Genomic DNA, 20509 nt, shown 5'->3' with positions numbered 1-20509 from the left:
GAGGGTCGAGGCTCATGTCGTCAAGTCACTTCCTGTTGGGAGGGCTCTCAACCCCAGGCCTCAGACTTTCCTGGGAGTCACCTTGACAGTGATGGTGGATATGGAGGCCCCAAGGTGGGTGAAGCTGGGACAGTAATTCTGACAGTAATTCTCAGGTGGCAGTGGCAGACGGCTTCGAGCTGGGTGCTGAGACTTCCGAGGCAGGAAGCCCCCTGATGCCACCAGCGCTGTGGCAGATGAGGGCCTCTTCCCACCAGCTGGCTTATGCCATCAGCCAGTCACCTTCCACTGTCCCCACACAGCACAACTTCCATCTGCTGGTGATGCTCAGTGCTCATGTTCAGGCCCTGGGCCAAGACAGCTGGAAGTGTCAGACGACTAGAAACACTCTGAAGGAAGACACCACCTCTCCCAGCGGGGCAGCAGACTAGATCTGGATGAAAGCTTGCTTCACCTAGTGCCTGGGGGCTGCTGGAGCCCAAGCCCGCTGGCCTCTGCTTGTTGAAATAGGAGGTCTTCATGTGGTGGACTCCTCCTGTCTTCAAGGCATGCACTGACCCCGCTGGGCTCCAAGGCCCTGTCAGCACGTGTGGAGCAGTGACAGGGGTCTACAGGGTGGGTAACGGGTGGCAGGAAGCCCCTTGCTTGGTAGAAAAGAGGCTGATGTGCTAGGAGGTCACCAGGAGCTCCACTCTGTCCTCGTTCAAAACCGTCCCCAGGTTTAAGTAGAGCCGGGAAGTGAGGACACACAGCTGAGCTGGTGGTGGGAGAAATGGCCAAGCCAGCTCCAGCCACTGGTCACAGGAGAGAGGGCCCCATCCCCCTGCTCCCTCTGCTCTCCTGCTCCGAGTGTTGCCTCTGCGGGAACGAGGATTTGTAAAATACCGGAAGTTGGATGAGACGTTGAGGACGAGCCCTTGCTGGAGCCACATGAGGTAAGGAAGGTGGGTGTCAGGAAAGGGAAGAACTGTCAGGGGCCAGGCCCTTGTCTTGGGATTTCATCCTGGTGGGACCAACTCTTCATGGGATGTCGGTTCTCAGTCAGGGGCTCGCTGGGATCCCTGGGCTTCTGTTCACTGATCTCCCCAGTCCGGGTGAAGCCTGGGCGCCAGCGTATTTATGGCCCTTCCTCCAGGTGGCTCTGATGCACATCAGGATTGAAAACCACCCATTGTGAGGGTGGCGCCCTCACTTTCATTCAGAGATGAGGGGACTGGCCTCATCTGAGAGGGTGAGTAACTCCCTCTAGATCACACAGCAAGAAGGGCCAGAGCCAGGGCCCACACACCTTCACTGCTAGGGCTGGGGGAGCATGGGGTACTTTGGAAAGGGCCCTTCTGGCCTCCTCCCCTCCCCCAGCACTGCCCCAGGCACGCAGCGGCTGCTCGGGACAGCTGGGTGACGGGGGAGAGGGGCTGGCAAGCAGAGCAGAGGATTTGGTGCTGGGGTTCCAGCCCTCCACCCACCACTTACCACTGGGCCTCAGGTTCCTTAGCCTTAAAATGGGAGTAAGCGGCAGGGCCCTGACCACCTCAGTGGGAAGGGGCTGCAAGGTGGGGGTGGGACCTGCTGTCGCCGTCGAGGGACCCTCTGGTCTGGGAGGTCGTGTGATCCAGTGTCCGCAGCTTCTCCCGGCCAGCCGCAGGAGGCCCTCTCCTTCCTGCAGCCTTTTTTGGTGGCTGAAACCCTAGACTGATCCCGGAGCCAGACAGGCGGGCAGACAAGCGCATTCTTTTCAGGGGAGGCCCCCTCCCCCTCTCTCTGAGAGCCGCGAGGGGAGAGGGCAGGGCCTGCCCAGGCCTGACCCCAGACTGGGTTTCAGGCTTCGAGGCCAAGTCGGGCTTGCTGGGGACCAGTGGAGGGAGTGGGAAGGAAAGCCCCAGAGGCCACCGTCTGCGGCGCGGAGTCTTGTGGGAGGAGGTGGCAGGGGGGTGATTCCAGAAGCCCTGGGGCTCGGGTGCTGCAGCTCCAGGGCTTATTCTGCGCGCTGATGACCAGTTTCTGGGCAAACCCCCTGCCTGCCCAGGCTCCGTTTCCCCGATGACTGTCACCAGCCCTGGAACCACATATGACACGAGACTGGAACCCGAGCTATAAAAAAGGCTGCTTTCAGTTTCAAAAACCATCAAAGGTCATTCTACTGCTCTGCGTCCCCGTAAAGGAAAAGAAAGGAGGGTATGACGCACACAGAGGCGTACTCCAGACAGCGCTTCTACAGTGCTGGTCAACTTAAGAAAAAAAAAAAACAATGTGTTCCCAGCACCTCCCACAGGAACCAGGCTGGACAAGGGCCCCATGTCTCAGGAATGGGGGAGGCAGCTTCCTTCCACAGCCTCCCTCTGGCCAGCGGGCTGACCACCTTGACCCAGGTCACAAGCCCTCTACTCTGGTCACTGGATGGAGGGAGGCAGTCCATCTCGGGTGCCATTCTGGTGGCCAAGTCACCTTGGCGGAGTCTGCCTCTTGGGGAGGTGAAATGGCCTGTAGGAATTCAAGTCCTGCATCCTGGGCATACACACACATGCTTTGAGACACACAGATGAGTCTGAAATGGCCTGCAGGAATTCAAGTCCTGCATCCTGGACACACAGACACATCACACACACACACACACACTTGCTTTGAGACACACACACGAGCCTCCAAGATGGAGACTTCAAAGGAGCGTGGGAGGGGCGGATGAGTCAGGACGCAGCCTGGAGGGGCTGTGTCAGCCAGGGGATCAGCGCTCCCTCACTCTGTGGCCAAGCAGTAGTTCTGCTGGCATCCTCCTGGGTCCCTCCCTGCCGAGACCCCACCAGGCACTCAAGGGCATCGAGCGTTATCAGAGGACTGACGTCCTGCCCGGGGGACAGCAGGACCTCTGCGGCCCTGAGGAGGGTCTGGACCACACTCAGGATGAGTTGGCAAGAACAGAGAACATTCAGCATCCGGAAGACAAGGTCTCTGCCTCTGGGATGGCCTACAGGGTGTGAAGTGTCCGCCGGGCTGCGGGGCAGAGCCGGTCGTGACTGTCACTGAGGTGGTTCTGTCAGGCGCTGCTCTAGGCCCGTTTCTTCCTCGCGGCAGCCCTGGACTAGCAGGGCTGGCCTTGTCACGGCTGTCTTACCAGTGAGGGCATGGCAGAATGTGGAAGGCCTAACTCCCAAGCAGCCGGCCTGGCCTCTGTCCAGATAGGGGACAGAGCAAGGAAATCTACATGAAGGCGTTTGTGAGACACAACCGCAAGAGGATGAAGATGCCTGGGAGGAGCCAGTCTGTGTTGAGTGTGGGGGTGGAGTCTCCTGAGATTCCTTGAAAACTGACCAGGGGGACACTTCTGCAGCACCGATGCACTGGTCTTGCTGTGTGTGGTCAGTCGCTCAGTTGTGTCTGACTCTTTGTGACCCCCATGGACGGTTGCCCGCCAGGTTCCTATATCCATGGAATTTTCAGGCAAGAATATTGGAGTGGGTGGCCATTTCCTCCTCCAGGGTGTCTTCCCAACACACGATCAAACTCGGGTCTCCTGCTTGGCAAGTGGATTCTTTACCACTGAGCCACCTGGGGAGCACTGGTCTTTGGGATCTCCCTAAAGATGTGATGAGCCTCCCTTATTTAATCTGCCAAGTGTATGGACACTGATATGTATTTCACTTAAGAGTCTTTGATTTCAAGGGATATAAACCCAACATAAAGAAAAAGTGAAGTGTGTCAGGGTAACAGGCTTCTGGGGAAGAGTGTGAGTGCCATCATGTTTCCATGACAACAGGAATCACACTGTCATGCTTCCGCTTCTCTCCACCCTGCCTCCCACCCAGGGCAGAAAACAGCCTACATCAGATCTGAGCATGACACATCTTAGCCCCCACCACCAGAGGGGGCAATCACAAGGCGTACTCTGACTGGCCTAGATTGGCCACCGTGTGGGCAGCAAGTCAGAGCACACTGCTTGGCTCAGCCGGGGGCAGGTGCCCATTCCCGGACCTGGTGGTGTTAGAGACTTGACAAGAAGGAAAAATGAAGAGTAGTGGGTTCCAGGGAGCAACTGCAGAGAATCTGATACTTGAAGGCCTTGCTGGCTGCTAGATGCCGCTGTCAAGAAGGCACCATCCTCCAGTTCAATTGAGCAGACTTTATTGAGCACCTATTAAGTGCAAGGCACTGCGCTAGGTGCCGTGGGAAACACAGAGAGTGAACACAGAAAGCCCTGCCCACGAGGAGCTCACAGTCTAGAAAGAGAGGTAAGACAGAGCACACAATCAGCCGCAGCGACACCAACCAGAGCGGCAAGTGCCGAAAGCAAGACAAGTGCTGTGGGGTCACAAGACACCATGAGGCTGCTTCTGCTCAGAAGCTTTAGGCAAGGGTACAGAGGACCCAGGGCCGGGCCTTTGAGGGGGAAGCCATCTGGGAGAAAGGGCATTTTTAGCAGAGAAGAGATTCACTCGGAGTGGGAGCCCACAGGTAACTGAGGAAATTGTGCGGCTGCAGTGAGTGGACAGATGGGCTATACAGAGTGGGCCATCATGTACGACTGGGAGGTAGACTGCCAAGGATACTAAGCTCAGGAAGGTCTAAACTTGATACTCTGGTCAAGAGAGCCACTGGTCACTGCAAGAACAGGGGTGTGCAGAAGCGTATCTTCAGAAGATAAATCTAGCAGCTGTGCAGTCTCAAGGGGGTAGTTAGAGGCGGGAAAGCTGTGAGGTGGGCTGACAGGTCAGAGGCTGATGCCCACAGGGAGGCCATAAGCACAAGATGCGGGGTGGGGGGCAATGGCCAAAAAGGGACAACGGTGGATGCGGGGACCTTGTGGCAGAGTGGGTGGGAAAAGACAAGAGAACAGATGCAGGCAGAGGGTCTGGGGGGCAGTGGGTCTGGGGATGTCTCAGGGCTTCTAGGTAGACCTAAATATGCACTCATAAGGGGCAGGGCTGGAGCTGGGAGTCACTTCAGCAAAGAGGGGGCGGTTCGAGTCAAGGAAGTGTGCTGATCTCTAAGGGTGAGTGTGTCTCAAAATGTGGTCCATGGACCACCTGTGTGGGAACCATCCAGGGAATTTGCTGAAATGGCAGATTTCCACGCTTTGCGCCAGAGCTACTAAATAAACCTCTGGGTAGTGCCCAGTCATCTGTATTAAGAACTGCCCTCCCCATCATGCGTCCCATAGCTGGTCTGAAGTTTGGAAACCACCTGTTGAGCTGGTCTTTCTGCTGAACTGGCCTTTAAGTAAAAGAAGGAAAAGGAATGAAGACTGTTTAGGAGTGAGGGAAATCTCAGAAAATAGGGAAAGTAAGGGTCAACAGATGCAAAGAGTCGGACACGACTGAGTGACTGAACTGAACTACTCCTTGGAAGGAAACTTATGACCAACCTAGACAGCATATTCAAAAGCAGAGACATTACTTTGCCAACAAAGGTCCATCTAGTCAAGGCTATGGTTTTTCCTGTGGTCATGTATGGATGTGAGAGTTGGACTGTAAAGAAAGCTGAGCACCGAAGAATTGATGCTTTTGAACTGTGGTGTTGGAGAAGACTCTTGAGAATCCCTTAGACTGCAAGGAGATCCAACCAGTCCATTCTAAAGGAGATCAGTCCTGGGTGTTCTTTGGAAGGAATGATGCTAAAGCTGATACTCCAGTACTTTGGCCATCTCTTCAGTTGACTCATTGGAAAAGACCCTGATGCTAGAAGGGATTGGGGGCAGGAGGAGAAGGGGACGACAGAGGATGAGATGGCTGGAGGGCATCACTGACTCGATGGACATGAGTTTGAATGAACTCTGGGAGTTGGTGATGGACAGGGAGGCCTGGTGTGCTGCGATTCATGGGGTCGCAAAGAATCAGACAGGACTGAGCGACTGAACTGAACTGAACTGAAGGGTCAACAATGTCATGCTATGGTTACTGAATGTGGACATGCAGATTCAGGATTGGGAAAAGGTTTCCGAATTTGGAAACTGACTGGTCTCCAATGACTTCCCTCGATTCATCCCATGTGATGGGGTGGAGGCCAAGTTTGCAGACACAGAAGTGAAAAGTGGGAAGGGGAAGGAAGGTAGCAATGAACAGAGATCCTTAGGGAAATCAGGTTGTTTTAATCTCAGGATGTGAAATATGTAGGGAATAATGAGAGAGGTAGATAACGAAGAAATGGGGTAGTCAGAGTAACTAACCAAACAAACTATAGCTGGGAGATGAGAGGAGATGGGCTAAGGGACACAGGATGGAAGAGGACAGGTGGGGACATAGAGGGTTGCTGGGGAGGTAGAGGTGGGGAGAAATTCCTTAAGGAAGGCTGTGTCTCAGACATGTGTGGGAGGCAGGCTGGGCCTGAGGTGGGAGTGGTGCCAAGGCCCAACTCCAGGGGGCCCAGTGCCATTTGCCATGGTGGGGGGAAGGGCATGAGACTCAGTGGGGGTGGGGGTTCAGAGCATCATGGATTCTATGTGTGGATCATATTCCACAAATGCCACAATAAGCCTAAGCAATAAAGCAAGATTATCCTCCTCCTACTGACACCAAAAGCTACAACAGGTCAGCGGAGTCCCTGGTGACAGTCACACCCTGCTAAGCCTGCCAGAACAATGCTGACCCTTCATCCAGGACGGCCGAGCCTTCTTACTGTTTTTCTAGCCACTGGACTGTAGGGTCTCAAACGCTGGCTACTTGACAGAAAGACCAAACCAGTCTTTCTGCTCCCAGGTGGCAGTCTGGGGTGTGGGGAAGAATGTAGGCCCAGAGATCATTCAGCATCACTGCCTACTTATTCTTTTCTGGACAACTTCTCCGAGTCTACTGAAGGAGGGTGGCACCCTCTGCCCTGCCTCCTGCTTCACAGGAATGCCATGGAATACAGGATGCAGAGTCACCTGGAGGAGTTACAGGAAACACTGCTACAGACAGTCCCCAAGGTGGTTCCAAAAACCTACCAGGGGAGGTAGACCGGGAGTATCAACACTGAGCCTAGTATTAAGAGGAGTCTGAGAACAAGTCATGACTTCTTGAAATAATGGTTTGAGAATTGAGCTTTAAAATATTAAATTTAACTATACTTGACAGATTTCAGAAAGAACTGTGGATTCTGTTTCATGTTATAATTTACCAAGGTAAGTCAGTAATGCTTTTCTGAAACTCCTCCCACTTACCTTCCGCACTCTTCCTTCCTGCACCCAAGAAAGAGGAAAGGGCTGGTGGAGCTCTCAGAGACAATACTAAGATCACAGAGGCTTATGTAATTCAAAGGTCAGGTCACTTCTAGAGCCTAGAAAACTCCTGACCTCTAGGCCTAGCCAGCTCTACTCAGCATCAGTGGCGCCTCAGCCCCCCTCCCAGGAAGACCAGTGGGTAAGTCCTGGCAATCAAGGCATGCCCCTCGGGTCCTTCTCTGAACAGCAGCAGTGCTGGATTGGCACGGCCACTTGACCTGGAAGGTAAAGTCACTGTGAGGGGGACCAGGCCTCACACCTCTGCTGTTGTTTTTTAAAACCATCATTTGTGAAGCTGAGGCACAGGAACTGTGACTGAAGTTGCCTTCTGTCCTCCACGTGCACAGCTGGATGACTTGGGTATCCTACCCCCAGCTGACGACCAGCTCCACACCAGAATGCATCTTAAAGGCATCCAAGAGAAAAAGTGACTGAAGTCCGAATCTGGCCACCTGAGGACTCTGGACTCATTCCTGGAGGGATGCAGGATCATATGTGCCTAGAGGGAGCACTGGGGGGAGCCAGCCAGGTCTGCTCATGGCTAACTAAGTCCCTTCACCATGAAGAACGAACTGGTACTGAGTCCTCTGGAATTGTTTCTGGGGGCCACAAGAGATGTGATCTACAAGGCAGATGTGAAACTGATTGTGAGCAGCCTGGGGAAAGAGCAAGTATTAAATACAAAGCCCTTTGAAGGTCCAGAGAACAAGAAAGATGTTAACAGTTAATTATCCAGAAAAAGAATTTTCACTGACACAGAATTTAGGCAACACTGAAAACACGATACTAAGATATCAATTCTGAGACAGACCCATAGGAAGGGCAGCTTAGGAGAACACTAAAGAGATTAACACAGGAAAAATAAATACAGGGCTCTGGGCCCCCACAGAAGCTACTAATGCTATTTATTGGCTTGGGTCATTCTTGAGAATAGAAAACCAGTTTTTTGGCAAAGCTGCACAAACTTCACATGGGGCATCTCCCAAGGCTGTGGACACCAAACTACTGTAATAATGACGCTCTTCACTGAACTTCCTCACGTCCCACTAGCATCTTCAGAAGCTGAGATGGGACTTCTAGAGCCAGTCAGGGACTGAGTGCTGCGTGTCCCAGCCATGCACGAGGGATCCAGTTCACAGCTGTGGACTTGGGCGCGTCCAGACAGAGGGCACTTGGAGCCTCAGTTCCCTCTTCTGCCCGGTGGGAAGGGAGGAAGGGCTGGACTACGTGGGCTCTCAAGGTTCTCCCAGCCGGATACTCCGTGCGTCTAGCTCTGCCCTGGTCATTAACGATGGCTAGGCACAAGGTGCCACCTAGTGGCATCACCTGTCCACTCTCACAAATGGCTCCAATCAAAGACCCCAGAGGAGCAAAATTAACTCACACGGACTCTAATTCCAGGGGCGAGGGTAGAGGAGGCTAGGAGGGTGAGCACACTTCATGTCAGTGGACGTGACATAGTCATCTCAAGAAAATATACTTTAAGAGTTCTTGCTTTCCCTAAGAAAGCAACTTTTTTTTTTTTTTAAGAAAGGCTAATCATATCCATTTGTCAATATTTTCAGCATTAAGGAAAATAGTTTAAAAAACATAAAAATGTAAGTGCACTCAAGAGTAACTGCTATTAAACAGTTCTGAACAGGCAGAAAATGTAGACTTTCCTTTTACAGAAAATGTTAAATCCGTAATAGCAGCATAATGTATATATATAAAAAAGCTGGTTTTGAAAACCCAGATTTTTTTTATACACAAAACATCTGTGTTTTTTTTTCTCCTATACACTACAACAGCATTTCCACTGGGAAATTGGTTTTTTCACATTATGTCACTTCCTGCTGGCACATGCAGATACTAGCTTGAGTGTGTGTCTTCAGCCCAGAGCCCCAGTTCCCAACAGCCTTCAGTCCAATACCATGGCGGAGAGTGCGTTCAGGTCTTTCATGTATGGATGAGCTGCCAAGATCTGGTCGATTTTCAGTTTTTGCTCCGAGTCAGGGAAGATCTTCAGAAGGGCTTCCCTCAGCTCGTTGGTTTCTGCAGGAGATCTCTGTGCTGGCATGGGCAGATTCTGCTGGATGTTGGAAAGGTTGGGCAAAAGTGGGAAGCGGGGTTGCTGAGGAAGCCAGTGGCTGGGTGGGGTGCCCTGAATCCGGGTCGGAGGCTGGTGGCTGGTGCTGGCTGCCTGGGCGCCAGGGACTCTGAAGCTGGGGTCAAACATGCCCACATTTGGCAGGGCGTTGAGTAGGGGCTGCATATCTCTGTGAATGGAAGCAAGCCCTGGTGAGCTAGGTTAGGAGACAAACAAGAAATCTGTCTAAAAATATCTGCTTCTGACTCCAAAACTCAAGGAGCTACTCCCTGGCCTCTGAAGGCAAGAGAAGACTGCAAGCCATGGCAGGGAGGGCAACCACCCACAGACAGGCCTGTGGGGATGCCGCTAACACCAATTCCAGCCCAGTCATGACAGGGAATGCTGGCTCTTTATGAGCCACTCCATTTCCTGGCCTGCTGCTGTGAGGACTGACCCCATCCAGCTGCTTGGCTCTGAACCAGGGTGTACCAGGAAGCTTTCAAAAGATCTGGACTCAGGACCATACTCTCTTGCAGATTCAGATTCTCTGTGGGGCCAGGCTGATGGGGATCTTTGGGCAGAGAGGCTGCCTCCCCAGCCCCTCAAGTCTGAGTGAGATGTTGGTGTCCACAACTTGAATGCACATGAGTGTGTCTAGGGCATCTCTACCATTAAAAAGCCCCCCACCTGATTCTGCTTGCAGTAGAGAAATGGGGCTGCTGAACACTTTTCCCAACTTCAAAAGCTCAGTCCCTCCGTTGGAGGCGGGGGGTGGGGGGGGGCGGGGGCGGAGCGGTGCGGCAGAGGGTGCAATGACTAACTTTGTATTCAATGCGTCTTATGTGAGTAGGCAAGACTGACCCTGCTGCCAGGCTGCTGAGGCTGGAGAAGGAGACAGAACTCTCCTTCCATTAAGTTTGACCCATGGACCCTGATGCTTGCACACAGGTCTGAGGTCTTAAAGCCTAGCAGAGAATTTCCAAGTTAAGACTTTGGAAGAAAAAATAGGATGTATGGCCATTCAGCAGGTGTTCAAAATGGCTGCCATTCTCTTGGTGGAGGTAGGTAGAGAAGCAGGACCTGTGGGAACGGAGTGTGTAATACAACACAAAGGCTCAAAAGAGAAATGATTCACAAGACCTGGGAGTGAAATCATGCCAGTCTCGTGTGCTGAAGACACTTCTGTGTGAGCCACCTGCCCTTTCCAATCCAAACCCAGAATCCCCCAAAGGCCCTGTCATAAACGGAGAGGATCAGCTCTGAAGTCTCACTGTCTTGAAACGCTGGGGGAGCTGTCTCTCACTTCTTTCAGCTTACACCCCTTTCAGCTGAGAAATACACAGAAATGTAGCTTATTTCACTTTTTAAAAAGAGAAAAGGCCTATCACTGGGGAATACGATCTGTCCACTTAAGAATGGACAATGTCCATTCTTGAGAATTCTGAAAATGGAAACATGTCTTTAAACACAAACAAAAAAACCCCAATCTACAAGAAAGAAAACCTAAGCTATCAAATTAATTTCAGACAAACATAGAATACTTGCTTCTCTACTCAGTGAGGTAGATAGCAACAGTTTCCCAGGTAGTGACTCCTGAATAGTAAATAAATTCATATAAGCATAAAACATTCAAAGTAAATGACTTGGCAAAATGAACTGAAAAAGATACTCTCACACACACAAAGAACCTAATTAGCATTCACTAGTAAGTGACCACTAGCAAAATCTGCTCTGTCTTCTTTGGCCTACAGAAAGTCTGGCTCTCCATCCTCTCTTCTGGGATTAAAACCAAATGGACCACAAATGAAGATTTGGTCTCTGGAAGACATTCCACCTGTATTTCACCAGCACTAAATTTACGGCTAGTTTTTAAAATAAAATACCATTTATAATACTCAGGGAGAGAGTGCACTTGCACTTGAAGCACAAACAACTGAAACAAATTTGTAAACACAAGACAATCTGGAAAAGGAAACAAATACCTAAGGAAGACTTCCTTCCGAAGAAATTCTTCTAATCGAGGTCCACTTCTTCCCAGAGGGTCATCAGGAACCATAAATATGTCCCCCACAAAGGTATACTGGAGCAATCTACAACAGGGAGAATAATTACAGTGTGGGAGAAAAAAGTAAATTAAAAGACTGCTTAACCGAATCCATCTGCAACGCAAGAGAGCCCGGTTCAATTCCTGAGTCGGGAAGACCCCTAGAGAAGGGATAGGCTGCCCATCCCTTCTTGGGGTGTTCTTCTATCAGTATTCCCTTCTGTCAGTATTCTTGGGCTTCCCTTGTGGCTCAGCTAGTGAAGCATCTGCCTGCAACGTGGGAGACCTGGGTTTGATCCCTGGGCTGGGAAGATCCCCTGGAGAAGGGAAAAGCTACCCGCTCCAGTATTCTGGCCTTGAGAATTCCATGGACTGTATATGTATAGTGCATGGGGTCACAAAGAGCTGGACGTGACTGAGACTTTCACTTAACCACTAAAGCAAAGAAAACCAAACACACCCCAGTGAAACCACTTTCTCTTTTGCATACAAATACAACAGAGTAAGAAACTTTTACCTACTGGCCCTCTTATTTCTTACCAAGACTTTCAGATTTTTATCTGGGCTTGGGAAGCAGCTTCTTTTCCTAATATAATGTTCAATATAACTTTGAAAAACAAGATGGAAAGACTGTCACCTTAGGATACAATGGGTGCTCAACAAAGGTTTAATTTTTCAATAAATGAGCTCATGAGCAAACCTACTGATGTTCTTTTAAAAAAGGGAATTAGTGTATGAAGAAATACTGAAGGTCAGTTGAATATGATTTATCAAGTCTAGAAAAATGTTTTAAAAAAAGTCCAAATGCCTGATTTGCTGCCTGGATCTTGGTTTCTGCCTTGCTTTATGACTTCTGAAGGCAATGGGTTGGTGTGTGACTGATTCTTCACTGCACTTAAACCTTCTATGCATACACAGATGAATGTCTGATAAATACTGACAATGAGCTCAGGGCACAAATCCAACAGAAACATGTGCTAGAAGATTAATGGCTTGTTAACTGTGCCCAGAAGGTCAAAGACCAATTCTTACTTCAGCTATCACCAAAGTTTCTTAACAGCATATGGGTCAAATGCATATAGTAACTAACTTTCACCTGGGTATCATATTCTAAAACCCTCTTATGATTCAAAAAACATAAATATCAGACAAGAGGCAACCATGAAACCCCCTAGACAGGTTAAGTATGTAGTTACACTGGTTATATACCAGTTATACACAATCTCAAGGTATGTCTTTTAGATTTCCGGCATTTATGACTCATCCCTGGCACTACCATAAGACTACTGGTTTTTGGTAAGTACTTGTCAGATGATGCTTGTTTACAGAAAGTCCTGGAAGCCTGTGCTCACTGATCTTAATGTAGCTGAACACACTCAGGGTGTCATCACAAACAGAAAACTTTGTTATTTTGGATATTCAATGTGCTTTCAATTCAGATGACTAAACTTTGATGGTAAAATGCTCAAGAAAAGTATCAGATATTAAAAACTAGAAATATTCTTTCCTTTCCCCAAAGTGAAAACCCAGTCAGCATACTGATTTTGGGACTATCCTCTTGCTGAAATCACAGCTGTTATCAAACTTAGCCTTCATATTTCACTGTTGAGTAAAGCCTGGGGGAGGCCCAATGACTTGCTCAAGTGTCCCTCGGCATCAGGCCATGGTCAAACTAGGTAGTCATTTCTGCTCCATCACACAGTTAACAGAGCTAACTGGACCACAAAGATACGCCTCTTGCCAGGGGACATTGGTCTACAGAAGACACCTGTGGGCACCAGAGCACGTTCACACATCACTTGCTGGTGTTGCTGCTCTGTGCTCAGTCCTCCCGCTTCCTGACAGGGGCCAGCTACCCTGTGGATTGGAAGCATAGTCTTATGATACCTTTGGTCTCCTGAACTGCTTCCAAGGTGGACAAAAAACAAACAGTAAACAACAAAAAACATCTCTGACCAAAGACAAAGAAAAAAGTATTACCTTTTTGTAATTATTTCTCTCCAGGAGACTGACTCGGTCACAAATTCTCTGAAGTTATCATTTGTTACAATTATGCCACCAGTTTTGTCCGCTAAGTGTAGTAGAAACCTATGGTAATATAAGAGTGGTTAAAACAGGCAAGCAGGCAGCCCTGGTTCAGAGTAGCTTTACTATAAAAAACAAAAGCATTTCCTCTTCACAGAAAAATAAAACAATTTAACCAAGGCTGGGATGCAGAAAAGTTAAGCCCCTGTCAAGTGAACATCAACTTGAAATACTGAACACCTGAAATTACTAGAATGATTATAAATGAAGGCCTGGTTTTCATAAAATCTTTTTAAAAAATAATCTTAAGCATAATTTATACATTTTTCTAGACAAGTTGTATTATCAATAGAGTGGTAATATGATAATGCATGAGGACTAGAGAAGGAATGAATCAGAATTGATGCCTGTGAAATCACTATTCAGTTTTCAGTTGCTAAGCTATGGTACTTTGGTTCTAAGATTAGCCTTGCCACAGTCAGCCTTCCATTTTTTTTTTTTAGCCTAATGCACATTTTCTGCCCTGACTTAAGAGATGTCCAGAACTGCCATTAGGTTTAGTCCAAGTTATAGATCCATGCAAATGCAAATTATGAGAAGATATATGGTGATCATATGGGCTTCCCTGGTGGCTCAGAGGTTAAAGCGTCTACCTGCAATGTGGGAGACCTGGGTTCGATCCCTGGGTTGGGAAGATCCCCTGGAGAAGGAAATGGCAACCCATTCCAGTATGCCTTCCTGGAGAAGCCCATGGACGGAGAAGCTTGGTGGGCTACAGTCCACGGGGTCGCAAAGAGTCAGACACGACTGAGTGACTTCAATTTCACTTTTCACTTTCATATGGTGATCAAAAAGTGTAACAAGTAAACATTACAGAGAATTCTATTTCATTATTCGAGATTATTCATGTTCAAACCCTCTCAATGAGAGATCTGTGAGGACAATATGAGTTTCATCCCCTAGTCAGGATGACCACATTTGTCTGAGGCAATGCAGATAATGAAACAATAAATAAGTGAAATCACTGAATTAAAGGTGCAAAACAACTGCTTTTATTATCAGTAGGGGGTACTTAAAAGGAGATCAAAAAAGCCTCATTAGTTTCAGAAATCTTAGGAACCTTGATAAGTAAATATGATTTAGCATGAGTATCTTAAATTATTTCTAATTGGCATGAACAGTGAGGAGTAATGTTTGTCCACAAGTATTAACGAAAATAGGCAGTAAAGCTTCTGGGCGTGTACTGTGAATCAGGACACATGTTCACATCCGCTAAAAACCCAGAGAGCCATATAAATTAAGTGAAAACATAGTTGACATACTTGTGTATGCATTCAAATTCTGTAGGTGTGAGAAGGAAGCTGCTGCGTTAAAACCATCTGAAGGCGCTTCGTGAGCCTGGCAGTCCAACCTGCCTTTTCACGTGAGCTCTCCAGGGTCCCTGCCCAGAATCTCTGGAGCAAGGGTAGTCCCTCCACCCCAATCTCCCAATACTTTCTCACCTACGCCCCTACCCCCAGGTGCTTCCTCCTGCATTCTTTCATGCCATCTCGGATTCTCCCCAGATCTGCTCTCTCATACCAGCCTGGTGAAGGGCAAGGGGTTGTCAGTGAGGAGGCCCTTTGGACCTTTTGCTGAATGTCTGTTCACTCCAAGTTCTCTTCCCCTGCCAAGCTCCTCTTTTCATCTCTCACCCATCTGACCATCATTCACTACCTTGGGTTACAAGCTAAGCACTGTCTTCAACGTGAGGGAGCACTGCGGTAGAACAATGAGGCAAAAGCACCAGGGAGCTGTAAGTGCTGGAGGTCAGATGAAAAAGGGTGAGGGCAGGAGAGTAAAGAGCAGGAGGCCAGCACTTCAGTTCCCAGACACTCGTCTCAGCACCTGCTCTCTGAGCAGTGTACCAACCTAAGAAACGCAGCTTATTCCTTTAACATGAGGGGCAGCTGAGACCATCTTCTATTATATGGAAGAAATACTGAGGGCTCAGGCATCACAATGACAGACTAAGTCACCAGCCAGATATAACCAGGAGGAGACAGAGGAAGTGTAAAAAGCACTCTTGAGGCTGCCACACTAAGACAAGACAAACATTACTTCTAGGAAGTATTTAAAAAGACTACAACTCAATATGGGCTTTTTACTTACAGATTCTCAGCCATGTTTTATTAAAAAAGTTTTTTAACTCAATAGCTTCTTTGGTAATGTCCCTGAGTGTATTAGTATAACCTTAAAGACTATGAATGTTAAAATTCTCAAACTCGGGTCAAGCATGTCCTTTTAAGAGGTAGATTCAGGTGCCTGATGAACTGTCTGGTGGAGCAGGTGGCTGGCTCCTCACCACCCCACACCCACTTTAGAAAGGAAAACAGCCTTTCATACCTGTCATCATGAGAAGCAATTCTTTCTCCAAAGACCATCCGTGCAGGAGTTAAAGATAATATTCCAAGCTCCTGGAGCTGGGTTAAGAAGTGCTGTTCTGTTTATGGAATAAGTTGAATACACATTCAGAAAAAGGCTATCTACCCAGATGTTTGAATAAATGAAAGCATCCCAAATGTTTCACTTGGAGACTTGTGGGTAACTTTTTTTCTATTGACTCACAAAGATTGCATTTTATGAACTTACTGGGAAGGGGGGAAAATCAAGGAAGACATATTCCAAAACAAATGTAATGTAAAAATTGACTTTAGCTATTTTTTAAACTTAAAAATGTTCAACTTATCTGCTTCGTAAGAAGAATAAACCATAAACCTATACATAAAGGATCTTACTATTAAGAACTTTTTCTCCGCTACATTACAAGCAACAGAGGACAAACAGAGTGAGGGCCAAGTCCCTGAGAGAGGGCAGAGGTTGGAATAGAAGAGGGATGCCAGAGAGGCAGACAGACTGTTCTGTCCTGATCACAAGAAAGGTCTGCTTGGTCCCTATTCCAAGAGTCTGTCAAATCTCCCTCTGATTGCTACCCTATCTAAACTCTTCTCTGTTATTGGTACAAATATTTACTGATTTTCATGGGAGTGGGTCATGACAGAGAATAAAAGAGGGCCAAAGCCACAAACGAGTAATAGGCAAAATAGCAGCTACAGGCTCAGGGTAATCACTACTGCATTCCCTATGATGGTACTCACCACTGACTTAGGCTGAAATGTCCTAACACAGTGCTTTATGGCTCTAGAAATGCAAGCACATAAGGCTTACAAGACTCTTTCAGGGATCCTACTGCAAAATGACTGAAATGAGTAGTTCTGCCTCATTCTCAAGGACCCTCTGCTAGGACAAATACACTTCCCCTGAGGAGGGAAGTTGGGATACCTGGGAAGTGTCCTTTTACCATTTCTACCTCAACAGCGACTAAGTTGTATTACTTCCTGCTGAATGTGCTGGGTGGGTCCTGTTCTCACCCTTCCTCCTCCCAGTCTACCTTTATTTCCAGGTAGTCTGATGCATCAAGCTGCTTGGCACAGCCCTTTCACCAATCTTCCTATTAAGACCCAAGAAAAGAAAAACCTTAACTTTCTCTGGATATTTCAGGATCCACAATAAGTTCAAATCTTTCGTGTGTGGCCTGCAGGTCAGCCATGCAGTACCACACAGTGAACATAAATGACTTATATTAAGCTATTAAACAAACTGTTAAAAAGACATCCTATGGGAGGGTTCCAAATTTATCAAATGATCATTTTCAAAAATACTATTTAAAGAGGAAGAAACCTAGCCTCGTAGAAAGACATATTTAATCAACTTTTTAGAAAGTCAAAGAAAATTTTTGTGATATATAATGAAGACTAACATAACTTTTTATATAAACATCCATTAAACTTTCCATCCCTCCCCCAAGTATGTCTTATGCTATAAAACTCTCAACTGATTTTTTTTTTAAACTGGATGCAACAAATTTAGTTTTGTTTTTAAAGCTGCTGCCTATGGCACATGGCACTATTCTAAGTAGTGTGTGTTGCAATTAAGAGCCAACTGATTACCTAATTATTAGTAAACTGGAAAAATCAGTTTGTCTCACCTGTGACATTAGGATCCCGCCTTGTTCTCCACTGTGGAACAAATACAGTGATGTTTCTGTTGCCGAGCTTCCAAAAATATTCAACCGCAATTGCAATTCCACGACAAGAAAAGAACTTTTTCAGACCATGGCTATATGAAAATAAGTAAAATTTATTTCAGTTGAAAGCATGTTTAAAGCATGTTAAGTTTTACCAGGATAAAGTGAAAAAGTAAAATCCACAAACAACAAAAACAATTAGGACAATATTTCCTTTAATAGTTTGCTGCTTTGCAAAGCCAAGAGAAACCACGACAGGAGATGTGACTCAACAGCTTCGTGATTTCGGTTGTATTTTATTTAGTTGATTTGAGTGTGCTTCTGTGGTAGAGGGCAGTTTGAGCTTCGGGGCTATACTTGTTTACTACACCTTTTATGTTTGGTTTAGATGAAGAGCCCATTCTAGAGAGTCCTAGTCCACTGGCCTCCAAGAATCTTTGATGAATGTTAGAAGGAATTTGTGGCCGCAGCAGAAGCAGCTATGATCAGAACGATCCCATGACATGTTCTCACCACCACAGCTTCCAGGGGTTTCAAATACATCTGCCTCCATCCAGGAGGGCTGCATCCCCTCTCTGGACAACTGGGAAGCCAACTCAGTTTACAGCTTCCAGGAAACGAGCTGATGGCAAGGCTCACATGGAACTACCTGGGGGCCATGGCACGTGCTTCTCGTGACGGAAGCAGACAGCAAGGGGAAAGTAATTAAATAAGGGACAGTACTGAACATGAGTGAGCGCCAGACATGCCGCACCACAGAACTGCCAACTCTAAGAGAGGGGCTGGAGCTACATTCCATGTTTACCAGAACATGGTGGCCAGATCGGGCCCTTACTTTGTAACTCATGGTACAGAGGATTAAAAACTGTTTCCCCACCCCAAAACCAATTTCAAAACAAATGAAGAAAAATATTTTAAAATTATTCTCCAGCAGTTAAGGAAAAGCAGAGGTTTTAACCCTTTCAACTAGCCCCAGCGGTATGGTCCCCAGCTAAATCTACGTTTTCATGGAGCAAGAATGGGCTGGACCTGTAACAAGCATCTAACATCCAGAAGAGTGGCTCAGAAATGCCTCCTTTTAGAGGCTAAAACCCACTCTTCTCAGTCAATCATAAATCAGACTCCACAGGCATCAGCTCCACTCCAGGAAATGTACACAAGTAAACAAACCCATTCTTGATGAAATAACTTAGCAGTGGCTTGTTTATCTAAAAGCGTTTAAATATGGCAGGAATGTAGCAATATGACACTTGTTACTGGAAAATTGGCTTGAGGCAGGTAGTTTTTGTACAGAGGGTCTTAGTCTTGAGAGACATGCACTAAAAAAGCTTATTAAGTGCCTTCTTAGCTAATTCATCAGACACAAATGTATATGAACTCTTTTTCCTCTTTTCCTTAAATGTTTCTGTTGACAGCAACAGCAGAAACTAAGTGGAAATAAAGTCTCAGTCCATTCCTTTGGGTCCTGGTGGTTCAGATGGTAAAGAATCTACCTGCAATGCAAGAGACCTGGGTTTAATCCCTGGGACAGGAAGATCCCTGGAGAAGGGATAGCTACCACTCCAGTATTCTTGCATGGAGAATTTCATGGACAGAGGAGTCTGGTGGGCTACAATCCACAGGGTCATGACGAGTTAGACACGATCAAGCGACTAAAGCTTTTGAAGGAAAAGGAGGGAAATGACAGTAGATAAAATTCTACTGCCCTGGAACTCCTCCCAAGCTTAGAGGGGGAAAGTGGAATTTCTAGAAACATTAGCACGAAAACAAAATTCCAGGGGCTTCCCTGGTGGCTAAGTGGTAAAGAATTCACCTGACGAAGCAGAAGACACGGGTTTGATCACTGGTCTGGGAAGATCCCACAAGCCTAGGGGCAACTAGGCTCTTGACCCTGTGCTCTAGAGCCTGGAAGCCGCAACTACTGAGCCCACGTGCCAAAACTGTTGAAGCCTGTGTGCTCGAGAGCCTGTGCTCTAACGCAACAAGAAAAGCTACCATGACGAGAAGCCTGCACACTGCAATTAGAGAGCAGCCCCTGCTGTCCACAGCTAGAGAAAAGCCTGCGCAGCAAAGCCTATCAGCACAGATTAAAAAATAAATGAAAAAAAAAAAAATTCAAAGGGTTAGTTATCCTCAGTGATTAGAGCAAAACATTTTTAATACCCTGAAAAATTTCTAGAGCTGATTCAGGAATAAATAGCAGTTCAAACTTCCGGTAAAGAACATATGGACTAATTCAGAAGACAAAACAACAGAAATAAAATCAAGTAGAGCCAAATTATTGAATTTAAAATAATAAGGTCCCACTTTTATTTTCATATTATAATCAAGCAAAAAATGTGCTGTCTCCTAGCCTCTCTGTAATCACAGAAAAGCAACTTGCTGACAGGTAAACACAGACCAAATGTCTTTTTTGACTCAGAGACAAAGGGTACACATATAATAATACCTCTCTACCCTGGTGAAGGCCAAAGCTCTAGGGCTCCCAGATGCAAATAGAGAATTAACAGATATTAAGCCTGAGAAGCCAGATGTGCAGGCTCTCAAGGGAGATTTAAACTTCTGTTTCCATATACTTGGAGACAAGTTACACCATTGTGTTGTTTTCCTCTTCTGTATTGTAGCAGACACTCAACTAGAAAGAAAAGGATTCAAAGCAGAGAGGAGATGGGTGATAAATACCTGATAAAACAGATTAAAATGCAGGGCCATCACAGAACCAGGCAGGGCAGTGTGCGGAAACAGAGAAAAACCCTTTCTGAGTTACCCAGGAAAGAGGAATTCTTTTCTGTAGCCTCCATTTAATAACAAGAGCCATGGAACCCTGATATATAAGACTACCATGAAAAAATGGTTACAATATATAGGCAAGTGAACGGACAAACCTCATCTACATGGAAAATGATCTATTCAGATAAGTCAGGTGCTCTTTGCTGAAGTTTCAGACTGACAGAGACCAAATGTTATCTGGCCACTGCGGTGATGTCTAGCCATACACCACATACAATTTCCATTTACTCATCGTTTGACTCATTCATGGTGACAAAGGGGAAAAACCAAGTAGAGATATGCATAATCAGCAGCATTAAATGGGGTATTTCGGAATTTCTCACG

General features: G+C 47.0%; 1 protein-coding gene across 2 annotated transcripts in view; it reads right to left on the bottom strand.

Annotated features, from left to right (window-relative positions):
• Window positions 1–4094: 4094 nt before the first annotated feature.
• The window catches only part of N4BP1 (NEDD4 binding protein 1), a 57861-nt gene continuing 41446 nt past the window's right edge, over window positions 4095–20509 (bottom strand). For both annotated transcript variants that reach the window (XM_070388466.1, XM_070388467.1), the window contains 5 exons: window positions 17357–17487; window positions 15715–15811; window positions 13285–13392; window positions 11243–11350; window positions 4095–9447 (listed from right to left, as the gene is read on the bottom strand). In XM_070388466.1, coding sequence (XP_070244567.1) covers window positions 9090–9447; window positions 11243–11350; window positions 13285–13392; window positions 15715–15811; window positions 17357–17487 — 802 coding nt within the window. In that variant the 3' untranslated portion in view covers window positions 4095–9089. The remainder of the gene's footprint in view (window positions 9448–11242; window positions 11351–13284; window positions 13393–15714; window positions 15812–17356; window positions 17488–20509) is intronic.

The sequence above is a fragment of the Bos mutus genome, chromosome 18 (genome assembly GCF_027580195.1).
Source record: "Bos mutus isolate GX-2022 chromosome 18, NWIPB_WYAK_1.1, whole genome shotgun sequence".
Lineage (NCBI taxonomy): Eukaryota > Metazoa > Chordata > Mammalia > Artiodactyla > Bovidae > Bos > Bos mutus.
Note: the sequence above shows the minus strand (reverse complement) of the source record. Positions and strands in the feature narration are given on the sequence as shown.